The following is a 27,500-nucleotide window of genomic DNA, read 5'->3' as shown; positions in this document are numbered from 1 at the left end:
TGTTTCCTTGCGCTACCTCGCAAACGCGGGAGACAGCGACAAAGTAAAAAAAAAAAAAAAAAAAAAAAAAAAAAAAAATATATATATATATATATATATATATATGTATATATGTATGTATGTATACACACACACACACTTTATCGCCGTTTCCCGCGTCAGAGAGGTAGCGCCAGGAAACAGACGAAGAAAGGACCATCCACTCATATATATATATATATATATATATATATATATATATATATATATATATATATATATATATATATAAACGCCCATACACGTACATATACATATTAACATTACGCAAGTACATATATATACTTGCACATACATATTCGTATTTGCTTACCCTCATCCATTCCTGGCGACACTCCGCCCCACAGGAGACGGCATCGCTACTCCCCTCTTCAGCGAGGTAGCGCCAGGAAGACAAAGAAAAGTCCGCATTCGTTCACATGCCCTGTTTTAGTCCATTGAGAGCACGTCGACCCCGATATACCATATCGTTCGAATTCAGTCTGTTCCTTGCACGCCATTTCCCGCCTTAACGACGTAGCTGTACAAGGACAGTATCAATGGCCTCATTCACTAACTCATTCACTAGCTGTCATGTATAATGCACCGATACCACATCCCACCATCCACAACCTTGCCTCACAGACTAGAGCGACGTTTTTCCTGTGCTATCCCCCGGCCCGACCCATTGACAGCACGTCGTCCCCGTTATACCAGATCGCTCCAATTTATTCTGTCACATATACACCTCTCACCCTCCCGAGCATTCAGGCCAGGTTACCTGGAAACCTCTTTTACTCTAGCCTTCTACCCCTGTCTCGGTCTACCCTGCCCCCTGCTTCCGCCACTTGTAGTGTGTACATCCTCTTAGTCAGTTTTTTCCCTCGTTCAGCCTCTCCATACGTCCAAACCATTTTAGCACATCCTCGGTTTGTGTGTGTGTGTGTGTGGATGGGTGTATGTGTGTGTGTGTGTGTGTGTGTGTGTGTGGATGGGTGTATGTGTGTGTGTGGATGGGTGTATGTGTGTGTGTGGATGGGTGTGTGTGTGTGTGTGGATGGTTGTACGTATGGATGGGTGTACGTGTGTGTGTGGATGGGTTATGTACATAATGGGAAAGACGTGCCACATATAAAAGGTTCATAAGAGACGGAGCAACACGAATGAAACTTCTAGTAACAGGTATAGTTATCAAACTCTCTCTCTCTCTCTCTCTCTGGCGCGCGCGCACACATACACACACACACACACACACACACACACAAAGGGTTTTAGGGAGAGGAGGTCTTGTGGAACAGATCTTTTGTATTTCTACAAGAGAGTGAGCTCTGTTTAGGCAGAAAGGAAGGCTGGGTATATTGTTTGTATCTCGTGTACCAGAAAGCATTTAACACCAATTCATGAGAGGCTGGTTATGCTGATTTACTAGGCAGCACCAGGCGGTGGGGTGGGGTGGGGGGGGGGACTCCTTTGAAGGGAAGAAAATGATGGAAGTGGAAGGAAGGAAAAGAACGCATGTTAGAGTGTGCCTGTTCAGAATGGGTCAAGATCACCATTGTATCGTCACAGGGCTCTTTAGGTTGGGACCATCGGTCTGCTTGATCTATGTGAATAGACTGCCTGAATGTGTGAACTCCTCCCTAAAAGCTGTTTGCAGATGATGCGATGGTCGTTACGAATAGCATAAAGGATTGTATCGCCTTACCAATGATACGTGGTTGATGAAGTTCAACCCAGTTAAACGTTAAGTAATGCGGATGGGTCATGGTGAAAGAATGCCTCGATATGATTACCAGTTGGTAGGAAACTTACCGCAGGAATGTGTGAGAAAGACACGTTGGAGCCTATATCGTCCCAGCTGTCTGTTAGCAAATATTAGAATAGTGTACAAATTCATGGACGAGGAGCTATATCACAAACTGGGCACATTATACATATAATGAAACTTAAGACGTGATTCTCAGGTATTTTCACCACTCCTAGAGAAACATATAGAGATCCAGAGGAGATAAACAAGGATGGTATCGGAATTAAGACAGTTGAGTTACAGGAAAGGTTTGAGCCTTAAATTTGCACCTATTTAAGATAGTGAGGTAAGACCTGATCATAACCTAAAACTCTTTAAACCAGATACATAACGTAGGGCATAACATGAAATTGAGCAAGAAGCAATTTAGAAAAGATATGAGGAAGTACATTTACAGTATGAGTGGTTGATTAATGGAGCAAGATAAGAGATGGTTAATGCAGACATCATTCGGAAATTTGAAAAGCTTTATGACAGAGAATATCTAATAAACAAACCTCTTTCCACGTACAGCATAAATAGGTGATTACACACACACACACACACACACACACACACACACACACACACACACACACACACACACCATCTTACTGACTCAATCACGGCCACTTTCCTCACTACCGGAGATTAATCAGTGCCCAAAAGTAGTTAGATCGCGCAATGAAATTAATCAAAACTTTTAAAAGTCTCCTTTAAAGGCTGGCTGGCGAATAGAGCGTCTCCTGGAATATTGAAAGAATGTCTTATCAAAGAGATCCTAATATCATGGAATTATATATCTGCTTTTATCAGCATCTCTGTCTATCTGTTTCAGTGCATGTCTCTCTGTCTGTCTGTCTTAACCTTCTTAGTGTTCTCAGTTCAAGCCGAACCTTCATACATAAGGCGGGAATCCTGTACACAACATAAAGCGGTCAGACTTGTAAACTGCCCCAGGCTAACTTCAAAACTTGACCCACTTGCCCAACGCAGAATTGTTGGTTCATTTCCCCCGGTTCTATAGGTATTACTTTGTTCTTTGCTCCCGAGGGTTGGCTGCCTGTGTGCCCCCACCACTAGCTAGACCACACAATGCTCGGCAAGCTGCTGCGTCTCATGATTACTGTGTGGCCATCGGCAACTCGATGGTCGAGTCTTTCAATAACTTTCTTTCCTACACTTCGAAGCTTCGGAACTCTACCCTCTCAAGTCTTTCCCAATAATTATGACCTGGCACATTTCATAAGATGGATTTTTTTAATTCCTCCAAAATTTGTGAATACTTTCCCTTGTCTCTTAATTTTTTCCCTTTCATTAACCTCTCTCTATTTCAATTAAGGCCTGGCCTTAATGTGGACCTTTGTCCGTGACTGGAGCCTCCAACGGAAAGAAAGAAAATACATCGTCCGTGTGGCTGGCGTGAGTCAGTTGTTGCTTGTCTGTCTACCACGTTTGTCTGTCTGATATTCAGCGAGGGACAGGAAGAGGAGGAGGAGGTTGGGTAGCAGCGAGCGAGGGAGGCCCAAACATCAAGGCAGGAAGGGATGAAATGAGGCATTAGTTGAAGCTGAAGTGTGTTACGTGAAAGATTACAAAAATTACATCTCCGTCAGGATATAGTACAACACACACACACACACACACACACACACACACACACACACACACGCACACCTGGAGTTGATGCACTTGTGATCATCTTCGCAACTTAAACTCTTTTCCTAAAGTTTTCCTAAAGCTTTACTTAACCACCATACCACAGAAGCCACGCAGGAAAGGTGCAGGAAAAGTCATGTAAGATCATCCCCAGTCCCTCCCACACCACCTACCACGGCCCCTCTCACACCACCTACCACGGCCCCTCTCACACCACCTACCACGGCCCCTCTCACACCACCTACCACGGCCCCTCTCACACCACCTACCACGGCCCCTCCCACACCACCTACCACGGCCCCTCCCACACCACCTACCACGGCCCCTCTCACACCACCTACCACGGCCCCTCACACACCACCTACCACGGCCCCTCTCACACCACCTACCACGGCCCCTCTCACACCACCTACCACGGCCCCTCCCACACCACCTACCACGGCCCCTCCCACACCACCTACCACGGCCCCTCCCACACCACCTACCACGGCCCCTCTCACACCACCTACCACGGCCCCTCCCACACCACCTACCACGGCCCCTCTCACACCACCTACCACGGCCCCTCCCACACCACCTACCACGGCCCCTCTCACACCACCTACCACGGCCCCTCCCACACCACCTACCACGGCCCCTCCCACACCACCTACAACGGCCCCTCTCACACCACCTACCACGGCCCCTCTCACACCACCTACCACGGCCCCTCTCACACCACCTACCACGGCCCCTCCCACACCACCTACCACGGCCCCTCTCACACCACCTACCACGGCCCCTCTCACACCACCTACCACGGCCCCTCTCACACCACCTACCACGGCCCCTCTCACACCACCTACCACGGCCCCTCCCACACCACCTACCACGGCCCCTCTCACACCACCTATCACGAGGAGCTCAACTCTTGGTCCTCCCGACACCCCCACTGACCTTCACTTGAACCTTATGTGACAGTTCGGGGATAAAGCTGCTACATCATTTTTTCGCCACCATCACCTCTTCCCACTCGAGATCCCTCGTCCCATAGACGCAGTTCGGCACCACAACCGTATCAAACCCACATGAGCTGGTACACAGCGCCACAAGAACGGTCGACATCCCGGTCATTGTGAACATCATCGGTAATCAGTAGACTGTACCTTAACTTATACACTTGTAATATTTGTAATCATGATTACACGCATGTATTCCGTATATTTTCATAGTTTTGTTCTAGTTAGTTCAGTAAACAGTTGACCAGTGAGGATAACAACAATAGCAGTACTAAAGATAATAATGATAATGGTAATGATAATCGTATGAAAAGGAAGACACACACACACACACACACACACACACACAGCTTCCCCGCGGCATCACATCACATATTCCTGACTCAGGAGGATACTTGATCATGTATTATTCCAGGAGTGTGTTACAGGGTCAGGGTGTGGAGAGAGAGAGAGAGAGAGAGAGAGAGAGAGAGAGAGAGAGAGAGAGAGAGAGAGAGAGAGAGAGACTGCTTACAGTAGAACTTTGACCTACCCAGCTTAACATGATACATGAATACAAGGTTGAGACGGGACAACACGAACGTAAACCTCTCTGCCTGTCATACACAAATGATAATCTCGCACACATGCCAGGAAATGAATGTTCAGAAGCGTGTTTGTTGTGGATTACAACATAGCCACAACACCAGTGAGATGAAATGGGGAGACGGGTCTTGGGAAGCACGGAAAATCTGTAGGGGTACATTAGGAGAATACGAAGGGTTATGTGTCTGTCTTAATAGTCTGGGCGAAATATCTCTACGTGTTGAACTTGTGTGCAGATCCACTCGACGAACCACTTAGAATGTTGTTCGCGATGCCGCTAGTAAAGTGCGTAGAGGAAGAGAACAGACGGTACACCTGTCTGTAAGAAGACACGAGAGCGGGAGGATACGGTGATGTAGAGACAGGTGTCCCTGACGAGCGTGTTATGTGATACACCGGAAATGATCATCAGGAAGCAAGCTGGTGACCTCTTGCACAGGAGGCGCCGGTCACGCCTGACCCGAGGGGCAGGAGGCGCCGGTCTGTACCTGAGGGGCCAAGAGATAAGCTTGTCTCACTTGATCTGAGGGGCAAGAGGTACCAGCCTGGCCTGAGGGGCAGGAGGCGCCGATCTTATCTTGCGGGACGGGGGTCATGTCCGGCAAAACGGACGGTTGCGTGCCGGGGTGGGCTGAGTAGAAGTGCTATTTCAGGGGAAGGATTTCCTCCGATATTAGGGGGAGAGGAGAACCTAATTTATTTCCTAACGGAAAGTAGGAACATGATTACTGGAGTGGTAGGGCATGGAGTAGTATGAAGCCAGTGTAGCAAATGGGAAGGAAGGAAGGAAGGTATGGGATGAAGTACGCTTGGCTCCACAGGTGGGATCAAGGAGTGATGGTGCCTTGCCTCCGTGAGAGGGGTGAGGTTAAGGTAACTCCCGAGTCCTGAGGGACACGGTAGGTGGGGCAAGCGCTGCAGTGAAAGAAATTGATACGCTGGAAAACGTGTTTGGTCTCAGTTATACAAAATCATTCTCTAAACTCCTCTTATGATTAAGCGGCTTATCTAATCTTGATGTGCTGGGTAATCTGGGAGAAATGTGAAAGATGAGCATAATTCTAATCTAAGGATGAGATCAAGATGTTTTCTGAGTCGTCTCCTGGGAGACGGGGATCACTGATTTGTAGCGTTTTTATGTACAGATTCAACGGGGATTTGTCTAAGTAGTGTTGAGAAGATAATGTGATATCATGCGTGTTTTTATGTGGTCTCTTGAGACGAAAGGATTGTTCTGGCAGTCATGGTCGAACTGAATCTTACCCGAGGAAGACTCTGTGGTCGACATGATGCTACAGCAGATCACATGGTGTGTGACGGGGCAATCTTCTGAAGGACGGTAGATGTAGTCTAAATTCTTAGTTTACATACCTGGAGACAAGATAGTAAAGCAGAAGGCTCCTTCCCACCCGCCACTATATATGGAGACAGGATATTAGAAGGCTCTTCCCCAGCCAGCACTATGAATGGAGATGGAGACAGTAAAGACTGCGGCTCCTCCCCATCCACCACTGTACGTAGAGACAAGTAGTAAGGTAGAAGGCACGTTGCATCCAACCACAATCGGAGGATACAAGATAATAAAGAAAAAGGATCCTCCCCCCCAAAGAAAAAAAAAAAAAAAAAAAAATTGAAGTAGGCTTTACCTCACCCAACACTGTAGATGACAGGATAGTAAAGTAAGAGGCTTCTCCTCACTTACCATTATATATGGAGACAGGATAGTAAAGCAGAAGGCTCCTCCCCACCCGCCGCTATAGATGGACACATGATAGTAGAGCAGAAGGCTCCTCCTGACCCACCACTAGAGATGGACACTAGATAGTAAAGTGTAAGGTTCCCTCTTACCTACCACCTCAGATGGAGACAGGAGTAAAGCAGAAGGCTCTTCTCCATCACTGTTATTGATGAACAGGGAAGTAAAGTAGAAGACACCTCTCCATCCACCGCTCTAGATGGACACAAATAGTAAAGTGGAAGGCTTCCTCCCATCCACCACTACAGGTGGAGACAGGATATTGAAGTAGAAGAGTCATCCTTCACAGTAGCTGGAAACATGATAGTAGAGTAGGTGGTTCATTCCCTCTCTCTACCATAGATGGAGACACGACAGTAAAGTAGAAGGCTCTATCCCACCCTCCACTATAGATAGACAAGATAGTAAAGTGGAACTACCCCACCTGCCACTGTAGATGGAGGCAGGTTAGTAAAGTAGAAGTCTCCTCCCCATCCACCTCTATAGATGGATATAGGATAGTAGAGTGGAGTGCCCCTCTCCACCCACCACTCTCCCCTGCATATCACCCTGCGAAAAACTAGCTTTAAGGGAACGCCATGTAATATAGCAAGAAAATACTGACACTGGAATTTTATAGGAAAGGGTGAATGGAAAACACATTCTGATCTAATTACAGCCTCCGGTTACTCTGGGAGGGGTGTGGGTGGGGGGGACTTTAGCCTCGACTGTGTAGAGAAAAATAGATGTTGATGTTTGCTGCTATATTGTCATCCGTGGGTTGGAGGGTGAAGCTGATCATAGACCATAAGCTCCTTATTCCCTGGTAATTAAAGTCATTAAAGTATTTGTCGCAGCGCTGCCATTGAACTGATATTTTTTTTCCCTAGCAATATCTAGCGGTAGTTTATTCCTGTCTCTTATAACTATTAGAGAAGTAATTTTTGGTGACTTTTGTTTTTTTTTTCTGTATGTACATCTTCCTGTTGTTGCATAATGGGAAGTGCACCTCTATCTATCGTGGACTTATCGAAAATTGTGTCATCAAAATGATTTGGTTCTTCTGTGTACTTCCATTTGGCAGTCTCCTTGAAATCTGCGCTTCTTTAAAAGTAAATTGATTTAGATCTACGTATTATCTTTCGTCCGTCTTTTATCCCCGAGTGGCAGGATTGTATTCGATCATGTGTGTGTGTGTGTGTGTGTTTTCCTTCACCTTCATAAAGCTTAGGGACCAGAACTGTGCAGAGTATTCCATAAGTGATTTTTGACCGGAGCGTTATAAAGGGAGAATATTGTGTAAATACCTATTTGTAACGTACAGGAAGGGAGATATGTTCTCGTACAGGCCAATAGCTTGAGCTGTTTAGGATGTCATACAACTTTTTCAGCTTCCCTACGCTGTACACATTCACTATGTCCCATGACCTGGTTTATTTCATTTATTCATTATAATCGTAGAAGTACATCTTCATGTTTTCTATCAAGTTTCTGCTTAATTTCGTGTCAGGGTCTTTAGTTGTTCCAGCCCTGCATTGTTCGAAGTATTTTTCACTGTCTACCTACATCAATCAACTACCTTAAAAGCTTATAGGCTGTGATAAGGTCATCAGTCACTCCTCTCTTCCATGTTAGACAGATGTAAGGACAAAACCTTTCCCTGCAACTCTGCTCTTACTTCTGTGTTATATTTATTCCCTTCCTCTGAACCTCTTGTATCTGTTCATCAAGTTCAGTGACCAGAGTTGAGAAATGTATTCCAGTTTTGTCGTAGTGTCGGCAGGAAACAGCTTGCTGAATATTCCCTTATCCGTGTGTACTTGAATAGCAACTTGTGCATTTCGCAACAAACTATTTGACCCTTTTATACCAATCTTCCAAGGTGGGGCTTTGCCATCAGGTTTGGGACGATGTCATATTCCTGCTAGATAGTTTTCGTATCGAGGATTTCTTCCACTGTGTCCCATCCTCGTTACTGTGTATTCGCTCGAGTTTAGTTTCATCAGTGAACCACTTACAATTAATCATTTACACCAACTTGAGGTTCCCCTTGTAAGTTTATGCAACCTTCATCACGCTTTTTTCTTCATGACATTGCCATCATCCACAAACATATTCTGGTGTGAGGTCAGTCCTCCTGGCGCCATTGACAATGATCAAGAGGAGCATTGGTCCCAAGAGTTGACCCTGTGGCACATCACTGGTGACCTTATTTCATTCCAAGAGGGCTCGTCTGACATGCATCTTTCGTTCCTTTATGCTAAAGCAATTTTCTCTCTTGAGTCTCTGCCTTATTCCTGCTCGAGGATCCATCTGTTTTACCAGCCTCCTGTGTGGTAATAGTGTTAAGTGCTTTCCTGCGGTCCACTTACAAACCATCTACCAATCTTGCTCTTTCGTCTGCAACGGAACTTGATCTCTCATTGAGGTCTTGTTGGTTTCTCATACATGGCCCTCTTAACCTGAACCATTGTTGTCACTAGATAAGGTTGTGTTCCTTCGTGAAATGCTCATCCCTTTCCTTTGTGATATTTTCTTGAATTCACGGACCACGTTTATCAAGCTGGTATGTAGGTCACTGGAACTTCCTGGTCTCCATTCTTGCAGGCAGGCACAGCATTTTCTCTGTTCCACTTCCTTGTCATTTCACTTTCCTCCAGCGACATCTTCAGCAACATTTTAAGCAGCCTGTCAAGCGCATCTCCACGTTTCTCCACCACATATGGAGAAGCTTCATCAGGACCATGACTCTTAATTGGATCCAGGCCTTCAATCAATCTGTTTGTCTTTTCAAGAAATTTCGGTGAATTTCAAGATCTTACCATTCCATCTCGTGTGTGTGTGTGTGTGTGTGTGTGTGTGTGTGTGTGTTCTTTAGTCATTTGTACATATGTGTCGTGTTGGCTCTGTTTTTGGTGGTAGTGTTGAGGCGGTGAGTTCTGGGTTAGGATCGACAGCGCACTCTCATGGGAAGACTATAAGACTTATCATGGTGGTGAACACCTGATCCCCAGTTGGCAGCACAACCTTCTATCTGCTTGCAGGTCCTCCTACTCTTCCCACTTGCGCTACAGCTGGGTCCCCTGCGTGGCTTTGGCTATGGTCGACTATGCAGGGAACTACTTCCTGACCTTCATTATCTGGTCTGTCCCCCTCCAGGAGCACGGTATGGTTACAGCGACGGATGCACCCTCTGGGGCATGGTAGTTATGGGGGAGACCATCGGGTGTGTGGTAGACATTCTCGTAGTGATGTGATGGACAAGATGGGGGTAGGGGGAGCACCAGCTGTTCAGGGACACACACTTCACCCCATCACTCTGTCCCATCCCTCCCACCTCCACTGTCTCCTCCCTTCCCCTCTAGTCGGTTGTCGCCCTCCTCCTCCTCCCTTCCCTTCGTCGGACGTCACCCTACTCTTTCTCCCTTGCCACCATCTGATGTCATCCTCCTCCTCCTCACTCCTGTCCGTCAGATGTCACCCTCCTCCTACTCCCTCTTCCCTCCTCTGGGATGTCGCCTCCTCCTCCTCCTCCTTTCCCTGCCGCCTTCGTCAGACGTACTCCTCCACACATTACTTATTTCCGATAATAGACTTGGTCGTGGGTGAATCATCCCCTTAGCGTCTAGCATCTCCTGATATACTCTTAAGATCCCTTAGAAAAAAAAGAAAAGTAAAAAGGTTAAGCCTGCTTTATGCCCCTAAGGGAGAGCGTTAGGTAATGTGGCTATAGATAAAGTTCTTATATATCCATTTGTACGAAGCTTATTCTATACTTTCTTTTTTTTCTATATCAAAAGTCAGTTGTATGATCTTTTGTACTTCGTCTCATCTTCAACTCTTCTACCATATCTGCTCGCCTTCCCATGTTCTCAGTCTCCGTCAGGTCCTGTGCTGTGTCACACTGTCAGAACATTCTTGAATCTAATCATTCTCACCCTGAGCCTGGATGTCCTTTGTGCTAATTCATTTCTTTGTCTGACGATTCTCTCTACACCTATTTATCTTTTGTAGCTCTCCTAAACCCCTTTTCTTTCCTTGTGACAGTTCTCGTAATCACTCCTCTCGCGCAAACTCCCTTAATTCCTTTTCTTTTAACGTCAACTATTCTAGTTCTTCGCTTTCTGACAGTTCCCCGAAAGTCCTTTATCCCGTTCTCTTTTTCCCCCCTATACCTCGCCTCATAGTATATCTTTTCCTTTTCCCGTCTCTACCATGTTTTCTTTCTTCATTCTCTTCCCCCCCCCCCCCCCTTTACTTAACGAAATAACCCCTCTTCCTCCTCAAGGTGTCTATCAGAGCCATGAAAAATGATAGCAGTGGTCATGAGTATTTCATGAGGATGGAGTTAGAGTCAACCTAATGCCAACAGTTACTAAAGCTGTTGCGCAAGACGCTTCGTTTTCTGTTCGCCTTTCCCTCTTATTTTTTCCCGCCATCTTTTTGAAACAGTCTCTTATGGTAGGATTTCTCGTCTTGTAACATTATGATCTTATTTTATGGCAGTGATTGGGTTAGAAACTGAAAAAGTCTATGACAGTACTGAAAAGACGGGAGTATAACTGTATTTTATTTGAAGGGGAGGATGAAATTTATATATATATATATATATATATATATATATATATATATATATATATATATATATATATATGTAATGACCTAAATCTGTGTTATGTAAGGTGCAGGTTAACATTTTGTATCAAGTACAGAACATAATCGGATATGATCCTCATCTTGCAGTTAATTTTTCACATGTCGATTTTCTAAATGTATGTTTTGTATACATTTCAGTATTTTACAGTATATATATATATATATATATATATATATATATATATATATATATATATATATATTATATATATATATATATATATATATATATATATATATATATTATACTATATTTTCAAGGTGGATAAGATTCTGTGTGGAATTACAGTTTGCATCTAAGTTCTCTTCCATCCTTACCATAATACTTGAGTCTCTCCAGAATTGCGCTGACGTTTAATTAACATGATTTTCTCACTTTCAGGGTCGAATTTTGGGCCAACAAGATCGGTAACCACATTTACCGACTGTCGGACACTTTCACACAGTATAAGGACATTAGAATGGTAAGTGAATCCTTTGTAGATGTAGAACTATATTTTTCCCATTACCTTGAAGATGTCTGCGTGTTGGTGGTACACACAGGTCTGCTCTGTGTGTGTGTGTGTGTACAAGTGTGTCATGATATCGACCCGAAAAATATTTTTTCTTTCATTTTGATGCCAATTTGGGTCTTTGGGGACTTTTTTTTTTTTTTTGCACGTGTATAGTAAGCTATAGAGAGAGAGAGAGAGAGAGAGAGAGAGAGAGAGAGAGAGAGAGAGAGAGAGAGAGAGAGAGAGAGAGAGAATATAGGCAATGGTAATATGTAATGAAGCATATCTTTAATTCGGGGACCTCTAAGGAGGAACGTGTGTCTGAAAGCGTTTAATATGTGATGGTCTTGTCAGATGGGGTGGGATGGGGGGTGGGACGAGACCAGGTTACGCCTGTAAGACACACTAATAAAAAACGCCGACTGGTTCTTTGATATTATATGTTCAGTGATGGATGAAAATGTGTTTTGAATAGAACGTCACTGATATGAATTTTTTCTTGGAAGATTTAAGATATATATTTTTTCCCCTGTAGACATTAGTCAAAGGGGGGGGGGGGAGGGGGGGTCGGAAATGGAGTATTTCAATGGAAGAGAAGGAAAACGGGTGTCGTAAATTTGACTTTATTGGATGGAACTGCTAAAGGGGAGAAAAAATAGTACTGCTACAGGTCTGCCGACCCAGTCAATCAATGGCCGGGCGGGCAATCCTTTGGAGCGAGAGGTGTTGGTGTTGGGCGGGGGGGAGAGTGTGAGGGGAGGGATGGGTGTTATTGGTTTGATGGAGAGGGGAGGAATGGGTGGCGGGGATGGTGGTGAGGGGTATGACTACCAAGGGACACCGACAGACAATGGACCATCGATCGCAGCCAACGTCAGGCGATAAATAGGAATAATAGGCCTGGTAAACACCCAATTTACCTAATTAATTAAACCCATGTATGTATGTATATATATATATATATATATATATATATATATATATATATATATATATATATATATATATATATATATTGGAAAGGATCACAATTTTGCGCGTGATCAAGATATTCCTATGAGTCCACGGGGAAAATGAAACACGAAAAGTTCCCAAGTGCTCTTTCGTGTAATAATCACATCATCAGGGGAGACACAAGAGAGAAATATAACAGTCAGTTGATATACATCGAAGAGACGAAGCTAGGACGCCATTTGGTAAACATGTGATTGTCCAAAACATCTTGATCTTTTCGTGTTTGATTTTCCCCGTGGACTCATAGGAATATATATATATATATATATATATATATATATATATATATATATATATATATATATATATATATATATATATATATATATATATATATATTACACAGAAAACTGTCTGTCTGACTATAGAAGAGAGTATTGATTACGTGTGGCTTGGGGTTGTGGACCAGACTGGGCTATGATTGTGTAACTTGCCAGCCATATTCCTCTAGGTCGAGGAACGTGTTGATTGCAGGAGAGGGCTGGCCAGATATCAAGGGTCTCTCAAGTGGTCGATTCAGGGATCTGAAACATTGCTCAGAGATTTAGTCTTCGACTTGAAATATGATTCGGGAAAAGAGGAGCCATAAAAAAAAAAATTGGTTTGGAAAAACCGGGGACTCTCTTTAAAGAATTATGAAACATGATTTGAAAAGAGGGATCTAAATGGGTATTACACCGTTTGATGGGAAAGATGGCATCCTTTTAAATGTGTAGGGAGAAGTTGGGTGAAGTGGGAACGATGTAAGGCTTCGAAGTTTGAGAAAAACGAGGATCCAATTAGATGCAATAAAGCGGTGATCTTTGCAGCTTAAGACTGACTGAAGAGAGAGAACGGGGAAGGGCGTTCACTAGGAACGATAAACGGTTCGGTTGGAGAGCGAGGCCCCGAGTCGAGCGAACTAATTCTCATTCAGCGTAGTTTCGGAGCGGAGGAAGCTCCTAGCTCAGTTGTCACCACCGTCTGCTTTGATGTCCGAGTTGGAAGAGCGAGTGTGAGGAGGTGTACATTAGTTGCGAGGTTCAGATGATAGCTGACTGGAGAGAAATTTCTCGTCTGTATGGCCGATAGATCACGAGTGGTGTAGACATGACACCTTGGGTCCTTCAGCGAAGCTCCGGAACTTTGTTAGGATGACGATGAACCTCGTTATGTTGTTGTCTCAAATATCAGATTCATTTTATGGATTCCTATTGAGTAATCATTAAAAGAAATTTAGATATTTTGAATAGTTTTTTTTTTTTTTTATGATTCTTTGCCGTTTTACTGCAAGTTGAAGTCGATCAACTTTGACCCGGGCGCCGACAATCCTCTTAATATCTTTTCTTTCCAAACTTCCTCCAATCCTCCTCATCCCGGCCCAGACCTCTTCCCTCTTCCATAACATACGACTCTCCAAAAAGTAAATCTTGACGCTGATAGAGAGAGAAAAAAAGAGAGGGGGGGAGAGGGGGGGCTGGGGCAAGACTCGTAACTTTCCTATACACTCTAACGACGGCTAAATAATTTTCAAACTTTCCGGAAGCCGAGGAAAGTTGGGGGGAACCACGAGGAGAGACCGTGCCGGATCTAGGCGGACTTTCCAGCCATGTCAACCATGAAGGCGGCCGAGTTTCCGGGGGGGGGGGGGGGGGGTGTTGAAACCTTAAAGGCATGGCGGCGAAGACATTGAGGCTTCGCTGACAAGTTTATCTTTTTTTCTTTTCTATGCCGGCAACTGTAACGATGAGCTTCGTGCAAGACTTGGGCAGTGTACGTGATCCTACGTAAAGGAGGGTAGAGCTCTGGTTTGGTCCACACGGCATGACGACCGCAGTTGTATAGTATTCTCGAAACAAATTTACGAACGAATATTCTCTCCAAATACATACTGATATCTAAAAGATAAGTCTGATTACCGTTGGATGGTGTGCTTTTTTATATGATATAAAGCATTACATAATGAATTACATAATTCATTTCCTGGCACACGCGGGAAATAGCGTACGATTATGAAGGAGGGACATTATATGTCTCCAGTAGAGACCAAAATGTATGATTTACCTTCTTCCTTCGTTGCTACCGATGGCTCAACATTGGTTCAATCTTCTCCCGGGGTTTCTCTCGTGTCCAGTTTCTTTGCAAAGAAGAAAAAAAAAAAGATAAATGGAAGAAACAGATGAAGCAAAAACGTTTATTTGTATGGCTTCCCTCTGAGGTCAGACAGTAGAGCCATGTTTCTAACCCACAGTCTTGCATTGCCTGTCCTCTTGTTTCAAACCATTTTATTGTTATCTCTCTCCCCGAGATTCTCCTTAATTCAGGTGTCTTAATCATCGTGTTATGGTGATCAGTTATGATACATGTCTAATGTCTATAGTGGTATTCATCGATATATTTGTATTCATACATGTGCATTGATAATTGTACATTTTTGGTTACATTGATGTCGAGTCTGAGAAATGTCGTTCTCTGATCATGGTGTTGAGCATTCAGGAGATGGATGATGATGACTAGGTTGGTGCTGATGCATACTGCCATGTGAATCTTCGTATTTATTTTGGCCATTTCCACTTCCAACAGTTGTAGAAGGCATGTTCTGTTAACATCCACTTTCCGTTGATGTCCAGTGAAGGAAAACAGCGCTCGTTGAATTTCAGCGCTGTTCACTATGTTGTGAAGGCTTTAGCCCCGTTCTAAAGAGGGTCAGGTCAAAGGCCATCTTTACTGCACCTCATCTTTACCTCTCCCTCATCATCACTACCCTCTAAGTCACTGGCTACAGTTTACTGAAGGTTTACAAAGGTTAGGCTGATCATTGTTCAAAAGAAGGGGAAAAAAGAATAGAAGAGAAAGTAGAAGAAATCACGATAATAAAGCAAAGAAAATGTGTTTTTCTTATGACGTGAGACAGAAGATTAAGGGATATGAGAAAGAAAAGAGATATGAGGAACAAGAGAGCAAAAGTGAGTGAGGAAGGGTGTGAGGCGGGGTGAGTGGGGCAGGGGTGAGTCGGCCAGTAAGAGATATGGGTCTGGTGTTGGGGATGAAGGAGTAAAGATGAAGGGTAAGAGTGAGGTGAGAGCTGAGCAGACAGCTGTGAGAGTGGGGATGGAGGTAAGCGGGAACGTGATGAGGTGGAGGGAGCCATGTGGGGAGAAGCAGGAGTGAGTGAGGATTAAGAATAATGGCAAGGGACACGTAGGATCCTGCATTCTTTATCTATATAGATGGAGACAGGATAGTAAAGTAGAAGGCTCTTCCCCTATCCACCGCTATAGATGGAGACTGGATAGTAAAGCAGAAAGTTCCTCCCCACCCACCAATATAGATGGAGACAGAATAGTAAAGAAGGCTCACTCCCACCTACCAATATAGGTGACAGGATAATGAAGTAGTTTTCCCCCACTCACCACTATAGATGGGGGCAAGATAGTAAAGTGGAAGGCTGCTCCTCACACGCCGCTATAGTTGGAGGCAAGATAGTAAAGTAGAGGGCTCCTCCTCACTCACCAGTAGAGATGGAGGTGGGAAAGGAAGCAATAAGCTGCTTCCCATATACCACTCACTTCTGCATAGAGATGAAGATGAGGAGAGCTCGGTAAAGAGAGAGAGAGAGAGAGAGAGAGAGAGAGAGAGAGAGAGAGAGAGAGAGAGAGAGAGAGAGAGAGAATCTAGGGTGAGGGGTTGGGTCAGATAACATGAAGGGTTTCTCTGACCTGACCTCGGGAAGCGCATTACCAGCCTGGACGCCTGGTCGTTCCCGGCTGGTTGTGGTTGCTGCTGGGTTGTTGGTTGCTGGTACTGATGTGGTTGTGGATGGAGTTGTTACTGCCGTTGTGGTTGTTGTTGTTGTTTTTGTGTGTATACTGCTGTTGCTAATGGCTGTGGTTGCCTTGTTGTAGTTGTTCTTATGATGCTGCTGTTGTTACCTCTGTGCAGACTGTTGTTGTGGTTGTTATTGCTGAATGATTGGTTATTCATAGTGGTTGTTCGCTCACGTTGGGATTTTTGATTGTTTCGATTGCAAAGCGTCAGATCCTCGTCCCAGGTGACCACAGGGTATCACGGAAGCGGCTACAGTTCAGTCTGCACTGCTGGTCATCTCTCGTCAGTCAGTCAGTCTGAAGTGCAGGCCTGCGTGTTCCTTGTGGTCGAACTGACAGGTGAACTTGATGGCTGTTTGTGCATTAAGCTAACAGCTGTGTCTATTAACATCTTCCCTTGTTGTACTTCCAGTAACTGCGTGTTCTGCTGGGGTTAATTTTTTTTTTCGTCCTTCATAACCATCGTTCTGGTTGGGAATGATTTATTGTGTGTTTGCTGTGTACGGGGGGCCTTCCAGTAGTTTCCAGCAGTATATCGTGCCTCTCTTCTCCGCTCCGAAGAATGTATGTAAAGACTTTGTCTATCCAGATGATTTCATCATTTACAATCGGTGTTAACTCGGTGATGGTTCTTTGCGCTTTTCCTGATTTGTCAGTGTTTCGCTTGCCTTTAAAAGTGAGGCTGAGACACGGCAGTGTTCTCTAGTGCTACGACACGGCAGTGTTCTCTAGTGCTGCGACACGGCAGTGTTCTCTAGTGCTACGACACGGCAGTGTTCTCTAGTGCTGCGACACGGCAGTGTTCTCTAGTGCTACGACACGGCAGTGTTCTCTAGTGCTACGACACGGCAGTGTTCTCTAGTGCTACGACACGGCAGTGTTCTCTAGTGCTGCGACACGGCAGTGTTCTCTAGTGCTACGACACGGCAGTGTTCTCTAGTGCTGCGACACGGCAGTGTTCTCTAGTGCTGCGACACGGCAGTGTTCTCTAGTGCTGCGACACGGCAGTGTTCTCTATTTTGGAGAGTATAAATGCTCTGGAAGTGAGTCGTCTTTGGTTAACCCTTACTCGTTATGAAGGATCACAGAATCCAGCCGACCTTTCCCTGAAAAAAATGTTTTTCCTTTTTTTTTTTTTCTTTTTTTTTTGCTAGGATTGTTTACTGTATGAAACACAGTGTTTATTTGTAGGTATTTATTTCGATATTGTAGTGGTGTTTCATCATGTGCCTCGTAGCAAAGAAATTGACGCTTATCTTCGATGATCAACATAGTATTACCAGTGGCCCACAAGAATATACAATTTGTATTCGACTAAAGTCCTTTGTTGTGTTTTACAAGAGAGGTTTTCGAACTTATTTTGATATCATTTGTAAATGATTTGTTGTCATCTGTTTCACATCTAAGGATGAGAGAGAGCAGAGCTGTAAAGACATTTCGGAATCTGGGGAAAGATCTTTCAACAGTGGTGTCATCAGAGAGTAGTTGCAGGAGGAGCTGGTGAGCGCCATCTCCCCAGTGGTGTATAGTCGCTAAGCCATGAATTACACAACGGTATCGAAAAAGAACTTTTTATATAATACCTCCTCCTCTTGACGTCCACTACATGCACCGTGCAGTGGACGGTGTCATTCCTCCCTCTCCAGATGTGCTTTACACTGCCATACAACTTTTTTTTTTTCTCTCGTCACTTCATGAGGTGTTCAGAGGATATGGTTCTCTCGTACACAGCGTCTTGGGAGTGCTTAGAATACGTCTTGTGATGAGTGTGGATAAGAAGGCGAACTTAACATGTCTCTCATTGTTGTACGGGATCTCGAGTTTTTCAGTGCTGGCTTTAACAACATTTATTACACGGAAATGTTTTTCCTGCTCGTCAAACCAATCTGCAGCCGCTGTTCTGATCTTTTACTTCTTCAGAGACCCAGCTGTCTAGTGCTGTTTCCACTGGTTCCCTATTGATCTTGAGCCGTAATCTGTACCACAATTAACATTTCAAAGTTGGAGTTTGTGTTTCTTGTAACATAATCGCACCTGTTGCCCGTCTCGTGTTCTTCGCATCTCCATGCTTTAGTGCCATCTAGATCTAGATCAAAAGTCCATTCAGCGATTCTCTTAATGCTCCTGTCTTAATGTCATTCAATGGTTATCCCACCACCTGCCATGAATCTAGGCCATCCTGCTACACCAGTGCTAAGGTCTACTCTGCAGGGGAGTCTAGCGTATATCGCCAAGGAGGAATAAATCCACACTATATATCAATACTCTTTATTTCCCTCATTCTTTCATTCGCTTTATTTCGAAAACATCTTTCATTTGAGACTTGGACAACGTTTAGAAATTCAGTATCACACACCATCATCTCTTCTCATGATTGTTAAGTTTCTTCAAAACACTCTGCATTAGTTAATTCCCAAATATTTTTCTAAAGTCTCCATATCGTCAAACGGCTAGATCTGTCCTCGAACGGTTTGATATTCTGCTCGGCTTTTGAGCAAGGTTCTCTTGAGATCAGTTCTTCAGGCCGTTCTGAAGGTATTGATGCTCACACATGGAGGAGAGAGAGTCTCAGAGGAGGTAATTTTCTAACTTCCCTTTTGAAAGAGTTGAACCAAAAGCAATCCGCCTTATCATCATCTCTCTCACTCTTCATCTTTAAGCTCATCGTCTTCAGAAAAAGGTTGCTGGTATCTCTCCCTTTGTGCAGGGAGTAGTACTCTGGCTTCTGCAAATGCAGTTTGCTTGTGTCCTCCTTCCTCTCTTGTCTGTCTGCGTTGCGCAGCAGACGACTCGCCACCATAGTCCACAGGCTGTGGTGACTTTTGGAAACTGGAAGACTGGCAGAGTTCATCATCGTCTGCTTCACTTGCTGCATATCTAAGCTGTGGGAGTTACTATTCAGTATTACCCTTGAATCCCGCAACCAGACTATCATTACTTGAACAGATGATCCCCGGTTATATTTACCCAACAGGCTCGACCTTAACGACTCCGCCATGGACCATGACTGGTGGTGTCTGTAAACCAAAGAAAAGATAATCGCTCGATTTAAGGCACGTTGTGATGTGATTGTTGGCAAGTTTTGGATCCATATTTTCACATGTATTTCGATTCCGTATATATTTTGACACCATAGCCATTCATCAAAGGCTTTTAAGATGTCTGCGTACACTACATCATAATTCATGTTTAATGTTTCTAAGATTGTCGATACTATAACTCTGATGAAAGGGGCAAGTCTTTACATTTGAAGTCGAACACTTTTTATTCTACTTCTTATGACGTAGACACCCTATGACTTACGGTGTTAGATCTTCCGGTCGGAGCTTCATTGGAACTTCTTTGCTACTTCCTCACTCGACTGGGACTGCATAAGTCATCTTAAGACTTTGTATAGAATCTCCTCCCAGATGATATTCAGCGCTTGGCCTGTAGATCTTTTATGATTTCGTTGTAATGACAGAGCTGTCAGTATCTGGTCTCGTAGTAGGATGAATGGGATTATTGAAACCATGGTCCTCTTGAAGTACGATATTAGTGGTGAAGTCGTGTATATGAATCATGGAGGAATTAACTCTTGAAGGATTCACTTACTGGATGAGAATCATCGTCCACGAATCGGTCGGTGGGTTAGAACCACCGTTCACGAATCAGTCAGTGGGTTAGAACCACCGTTCACGAATCAGTAAGTGGGTTAGAATCACCGTTCACGAATCAGTCAGTGGGTTAGAATCACCGTCTATGAATCATGTCAGTGTGTTGGAGTCAGCGTTTCGGAATCATCCAGTGGGTCCGCAACACCGTTCAAGAAGCAGTGATGGGATTGCAATCGCCGTTCAAGAAGGTGTTTCCTCGGGTCGTTCATCTTTAGAGTAATTACTGGCACTCTGACCACTGCATCACACTGCATCCTGAGTAGTTCGCTCGTGTCTCTCTCTCTGTCATCTGTGTTCGTGTCCTCTTCCGCCTCCGAAAGGTTAATGGAGATGATAGGCCTTGACCTGCACTTTGCATATGAGTTGAAACATTTTTCTTTCCTTTCATTCACCACCGACTCCATCCACTCTTCTTTATGATTTCCGTGTGAGACTTTGAATTTACGGTCAGTCTCTTGCATCATATTGGACAGGTTCATTTCAATCTGCTGCGAGATAACTACGTTTTCTACTCTTTTTTTTTATATTGATATTTTTAGATTTAAAGAAAATGGTAATTTTCGCTCTGGTCGAGCCATGCTCCATTTCGTTTGTCCTTGGCAAGTGTATGGTGCATGTCTGGAACGCTTCTGAGGACGTCTTCCAGACATTCCTCTGGTGTTTGGGCCACTCAGAGTGGATCCCCGCTGGAAAGCAGATAGTTCGTCGTTTCTTTCTGCCCAGTGTAATGTTTATTTGCTGAAACGAAATTTGCTCAAATTCGTGCATATATATATATATATATATATATATATATATATATATATATATATATATATATATATATATATATATATATATATTCATTGATTTTCACACACGAGACGAAGAGATATACAAGAGAATGGAAATGATCCAACCAACTAACTTCCTCGTCCTTTCAAGTCTGTGGTCGTAGGAGACGTAAGAAATACGTACAGGCTCTCACTGTGAGGACAGCTGCAGAGCAAGTCAATGGGTCAGAGATGACATGTCCGTAACGTTATTTGGGCCTTCACATTTATGATGTTTAGGCATCAAAGGTATTTTTTTTTCTCTACTTAATTCTGTTGTCTGATTCCCGAGGGCGACCCTATCGTTTAATCTGACGCGTTCCTTTCTTGGAACAGGATCTCCTCTACCACTTACTGCACGGTTCTCAGTGACGGTGTTAACGTCTTACCTATATTTCATCTTAAGGGGATGTAGGTCGAGATTTCCTGGAATGATTACATATGAAACTGAGTCTTCAAGAGTTTTCAAGTCGAGGCTCGAATGTTACTCAACCGTTTTGTAGATATCGTCACGTGTAAAGTATGTAGTTAGATTATGAACATATTCAGCATCATAGTTGATATATTCAGTCACGGTAACACTTGAAGATTTATTTCTGGGTTTTTTGTTATGAATGTGACTCTGTAACGTAGAGACGGAATCCCTCGGTGCACGTGCTCTCCACGCTACCATTCCCGCACAAGTCGTAATTTAGACTCCATACCACACTGCCCATACAGACTTTTATGTGAGTTTCGGTGAAAGTTGCGGACGCTATATTTGCCTCGGTCAGGAGAGTCCCTTTCTGGAAGTGGACTTAGTCAGTTGTTTAGAATTTTGTTCCCCGAACGTTAGCAAATATGGAAAGACGTCACACGAATCACATAACCTGTTGAGGAGTTGAAGGCACTTTACTGGGAGGTTTCTGGCCATACTGCTGTGTCCTGTTGGTCCTGCAGGTCATCTACCATCGCCACATAGGCTACCAGTTAGTGAGCGAAAAGAAGAGGTTAATGATTATTTCTTTTAGGATCAGTTTCTCTGCATAAAAAAAAAAATCCATTGTCACATTTTTTCGCTGTTTTGTAGCTCGTGTGTTCAGTTCATGAGCTGTATCTATACCTACTAATTTTTCTGCATAGCATATATATATATATATATATATATATATATATATATATATATATATATATATATATATATTAGTGAAAGAGAAGAGAGAGGCATTTGGACGATTTTTGCAGGGAAATAATGCAAATGAGTTGGAGATGTATAAAAGAAAGAGGCAGGAGGTCAAGAGAAAGGTGCAAGAGGTGAAAAAGAGCATAAGTGAGAGTTGGGGTGAGAGAGTATCATTAAATTTTAGGAAGAATAAAAAGATGTTTTGGAAGGAGGTAAATAAAGTGCGTAAGACAAGGGAACAAATGGGAACTTCAGTGAAGGGGGCTAATGGGGAGGTGATAACAAGTAGTGATGTCAAAAGGAGATGGAGTGAGTATTTTGAAGGTTTGTTGAATGTGTTTGATGATAGAGTGGCAAATATAGGGTGTTTTGGTCGAGGTGGTGTGCAAAGTGAGAGGGTTAGGGAAAATGATTTGGTAAACAGAGAAGAGGTAATAAAAGCTTGACGGAAGATGAAATACAGCAAGGCAGCAGGTTTGGATGGTATTGCAGTGGAATTTATTAAAAAAGTGGGATGACTGTATTGTTGACTGGTTGGTAAGGTTATTTAATGTATGTATGACTCATGGTTAAGTGCCTGAGGATTGGCGGAATGCTTGCATAGTGCCATTGTACAAAAGCAAAGGGGATAAAAGTGAGTGCTCAAATTACAGAGGTATATGTTTGTTGAGTATTCCTGGGAAATTACATGGGAGGGTATTGATTTAGAGGGTGAAGGCATGTACAGAGCATTAGATTGGGGAAGAGCAGTGTGGTTTCAGAAGTGGTAGAGGATGTGTGGATCAGGTGTTTGCTTTGAAGAATGTATGTGAGAAATACTTAGAAAAGCAAATGGATTTGTATGTAGCATTTATGGATCTGGAGAAGGCATATGATAGAGTTGATAGAGATGCTCTGTGGAAGGTATCAAGAATATATGGTGTGGGAGGCAAGTTGTCAGAAGCAGTGAAAAGTTTTTATCGAGGATGTAAGGCATGTGTACGTGTAGGAAGAGATGAGAGTGATTGGTTCTCAGTGAATGTAGGTTTGCGGCAGGGGTGTGTGATGTCTCCATGGTTGTTTAATTTGTTTATGGATGGGGTTTTTAGGGAGGTGAATGCAAGAGTTTTGGAAAGAGGGGCAAGTATGCAGTCTGTTGTGGATGAAAGAGCTTGGGATGGGGAGTGAGTCAGTTGTTGTTCGCTAATGATGCAGCGCAGGTGGCAGATTCATGTGAGAAACTGCAGAAGCTGGTGACTGAGTTTGGTAAAGAGTGTGAAAGAAGAAAGCTGAGAGTAAATGTGAATAAGAGCAAGGTTACTAGGTACAGTAGGGTTGAGGGACAAGTCAACTGGGAGGTAAGTTTGAATGGAGAAAAACTGGAGGAAGTGAAGAGTTTTAGATATCTGGGAGTGGATCTGGCAGCGGATGGAACCATGGAAGTGGAAGTGAATCATAGGGTGGGGGAGGGGGCGGAAGTTATGGGAGCGTTGAAGAATGTGTGGAAGTCGAGAACATTATCTCGGAAAGCAAAAATGGGTATGTTTGAAGGAATATTGGTTCCAACAATGTTATATGGTTGCGAGGCTTGGGATATGGATAGAGTTGTGCGGAGGAGGGTGGATGTGCTGGAAATGAGATGTTTGAGGACAATATGTAGTATGAGGTGGTTTGATCGATTGAGTAATAGTAGGGTAAGAGAGATGTGTGGTAATAAAAAGCGTGGTTGGGAGAGCAGAAGAGGGTATTTTGAAATGGTTTGGTCACATGGAGAGAATGAGTGAGGAAAGATTGACCAAGAGAATATACGTGTCAGAGGTGGAGGGAACGAGGAGAAGTGGGAGACCAAATTGGAGGTGGAAAGATGGAGTGAAAAAGATTTTGAGTGATCGGGGCCTGAACATGCAGGAGGGTGAAAGGCGTGCCAGGAATAGGGAATTGGAACGATGTGGTATACCGGGGTCGACGTGCTGTCAGATATATATATATATATATATATATATATATATATATATATATATATATATATATATATATATATATATAATTTACCAGGAATACTCAACAAACTTATACCTCTGTAATTTGAGCACTCACTCTTATCCCCTTTGCCTTTGTACAATGGCACTATGCACACATTCCGCCAATCCTCAGGCACCTCACCATGAGTCATACATACATTAAATAACCTTACCAACCAGTCAACAATACAGTCACCCCCTTTTCTAATAAATTCCACTGCAATACCATCCAAACCTGCTGCCTTGCCGGCTTTCATCTTCCGCAAAGCTTTCACTACCTCTTCTCTGTTTACCAAATCATTTTCCCTAACCCTCTCACTTTGCACACCACCTCGACCAAAACACCCTATATCTGCCACTCTTATCATCAAATACATTCAACAAACCTTCAAAATACTCACTCCATCTCCTTCTCACATCACCACTACTTGTTATCACCTCCCCATTTGCGCCCTTCACTGAAGTTCCCATTTGCTCCCTTGTCTTACGCACTTTATTTACCTCCTTCCAGAACATCTTTTTATTCTCCCTAAAATTTAATGATACTCTCTCACCCCAACTCTCATTTGCCCTTTTTTTCACCTCTTGCACCTTTCTCTTGACCTCCTGTCTCTTTCTTTTATACATCTCCCACTCAATTGCATTTTTTCCCTGCAAAAATCGTCCAAATGCCTCTCTCTTCTCTTTCACTAATACTCTTACTTCTTCACCCCACCACTCACTACCCTTTCTAATCAACCCACCTCCCACTCTTCTCATGCCACAAGCATCTTTTGCGCAATCCATCACTGATTCCCTAAATACATCCCATTCCTCCCCCACTCCCCTTACTTCCATTGTTCTCACCTTTTTCCATTCTGTACTCAGTCTCTCCTGGTACTTCCTCACACAGGTCTCCTTCTCAAGCTCACTTACTCTCACCACCCTCTTCACCCCAACATTCACTCTTCTTTTCTGAAAACCCATACAAATCTTCACCTTAGCCTCCACAAGATAATGATCAGACATCCCTCCAGTTGCACCTCTCAGCACATTAACATCCAAAAGTCTCTCTTTCGCACGCCTGTCAATTAACACGTAATCCAATAACGCTCTCTGGCCATCTCTCCTACTTACATAAGTATACTTATGTATATCTCGCTTTTTAAACCAGGTATTCCCAATCATCAGTCCTTTTTCAGCACATAAATCTACAAGCTCTTCACCATTTCCATTTACAACACTGAACACCCCATGTATACCAATTATTCCCTCAACTGCCACATTACTCGCCTTTGCATTCAAATCACCCATCACTATGACCCGGTCTCGTGCATCAAAACCACTAACACACTCATTCAGCTGCTCCCAAAACACTTGCCTCTCTTGATCTTTCTTCTCATGCCCAGGTGCATATGCACCAATAATCACCCACCTCTCTCCATCAACTTTCAGTTTTACCCATATTAATCGAGAATTTACTTTCTTACACTCTATCACATACTCCCACAACTCCTGTTTCAGGAGTATTGCTACTCCATCCCTTGCTCTTGTCCTCTCACTAACCCCTGACTTTACTCCCCAGACATTCCCAAACCACTCTTCCCCTTTACCCTTGAGCTTCGTTTCACTCAGAGCCAAAACATCCAGGTTCCTTTCCTCAAACATACTACCTATCTCTCCTTTTTTCACATCTTGGTTACATCCACACACATTTAGGCACCCCACTCTGAGCCTTCGAGGGTATTGATTGAGAGGGTGAAGGCATGTACAGAGCATCAGATTGGGGAAGAGCAGTGTGGTTTCAGAAGTGGTAGAGGATGTGTGGATCAGGTGTTTGCTTTGAAGAATGTATGTGAGAAATACTAGAAAAGCAAATGGATTTGTATGTAGCATTTATGGATCTGGAGAAGGCATATGATAGAGTTGATAGAGATGCTCTGTGGAAGGTATTAAGAATATATGGTGTGGGAGGAAAGTTGTTAGAAGCAGTGAAAAGTTTTTATCGAGGATGTAAGGCATGTGTACGTGTAGGAAGAGAGGAAAGTGATTGGTTCTCAGTGAATGTAGGTTTGCGGCAGGGGTGTGTGATGTCTCCATGGTTGTTTAATTTGTTTATGGATGGGGTTGTTAGGGAGGTAAATGCAAGAGTTTTGGAAAGAGGGGCAAGTATGAAGTCTGTTGGGGATGAGAGAGCTTGGGAAGTGAGTCAGTTGTTGTTCGCTGATGATACAGCGCTGGTGGCTGATTCATGTGAGAAACTGCAGAAGCTGGTGACTGAGTTTGGAAAAGTGTGTGGAAGAAGAAAGTTAAGAGTAAATGTGAATAAGAGCAAGGTTATTAGGTACAGTAGGGTTGAGGGTCAAGTCAATTGGGAGGTGAGTTTGAATGGAGAAAAACTGGAGGAAGTGAAGTGTTTTAGATATCTGGGAGTGGATCTGGCAGCGGATGGAACCATGGAAGCGGAAGTGGATCATAGGGTGGGGGAGGGGGCGAAAATCCTGGGGGCCTTGAAGAATGTGTGGAAGTCGAGAACATTATCTCGGAAAGCAAAAATGGGTATGTTTGAAGGAATAGTGGTTCCAACAATGTTGTATGGTTGCGAGGCGTGGGCTATGGATAGAGTTGTGCGCAGGAGGATGGATGTGCTGGAAATGAGATGTTTGAGGACAATGTGTGGTGTGAGGTGGTTTGATCGAGTGAGTAACGTAAGGGTAAGAGAGATGTGTGGAAATAAAAAGAGCGTGGTTGAGAGAGCAGAAGAGGGTGTTTTGAAGTGGTTTGGGCACATGGAGAGGATGAATGAGGAAAGATTGACCAAGAGGATATATGTGTCGGAGGTGGAGGGAACAAGGAGAAGAGGGAGACCAAATTGGAGGTGGAAAGATGGAGTGAAAAAGATTTTGTGTGATCGGGGCCTGAACATGCAGGAGGGTGAAAGGAGGGCAAGGAATAGAGTGAATTGGAGCGATGTGGTATACCGGGGTTGACGTGCTGTCAGTGGATTGAAGCAAGGCATGTGAAGCGTCTGGGGTAAACCATGGAAAGCTGTGTAGGTATGTATATTTGCGTGTGTGGACGTATGTATATACATGTGTATGGGGGGGGGGGGGTTGGGCCATTTCTTTCGTCTGTTTCCT

At 43.7% G+C, this 27,500-nt stretch overlaps 1 protein-coding gene across 1 annotated transcript in view; it reads left to right on the top strand.

The window, feature by feature from the left end:
- Positions 1 to 27,500, top strand: part of LOC139764789 (uncharacterized) — an 821,726-nt gene that overhangs the window by 167,304 nt on the left and 626,922 nt on the right. Inside the window, exon 2 of the mRNA XM_071691681.1 lies at positions 11,820 to 11,901. Within this exon, the coding sequence (XP_071547782.1) occupies positions 11,820 to 11,901 (82 nt within the window). The remainder of the gene's footprint in view (positions 1 to 11,819; positions 11,902 to 27,500) is intronic.

This window comes from Panulirus ornatus, chromosome 4 (genome assembly GCF_036320965.1).
Source record: "Panulirus ornatus isolate Po-2019 chromosome 4, ASM3632096v1, whole genome shotgun sequence".
In the NCBI taxonomy this organism is placed as follows: domain Eukaryota; kingdom Metazoa; phylum Arthropoda; class Malacostraca; order Decapoda; family Palinuridae; genus Panulirus; species Panulirus ornatus.
This window is presented reverse-complemented; position numbering and strand designations above follow the sequence as displayed.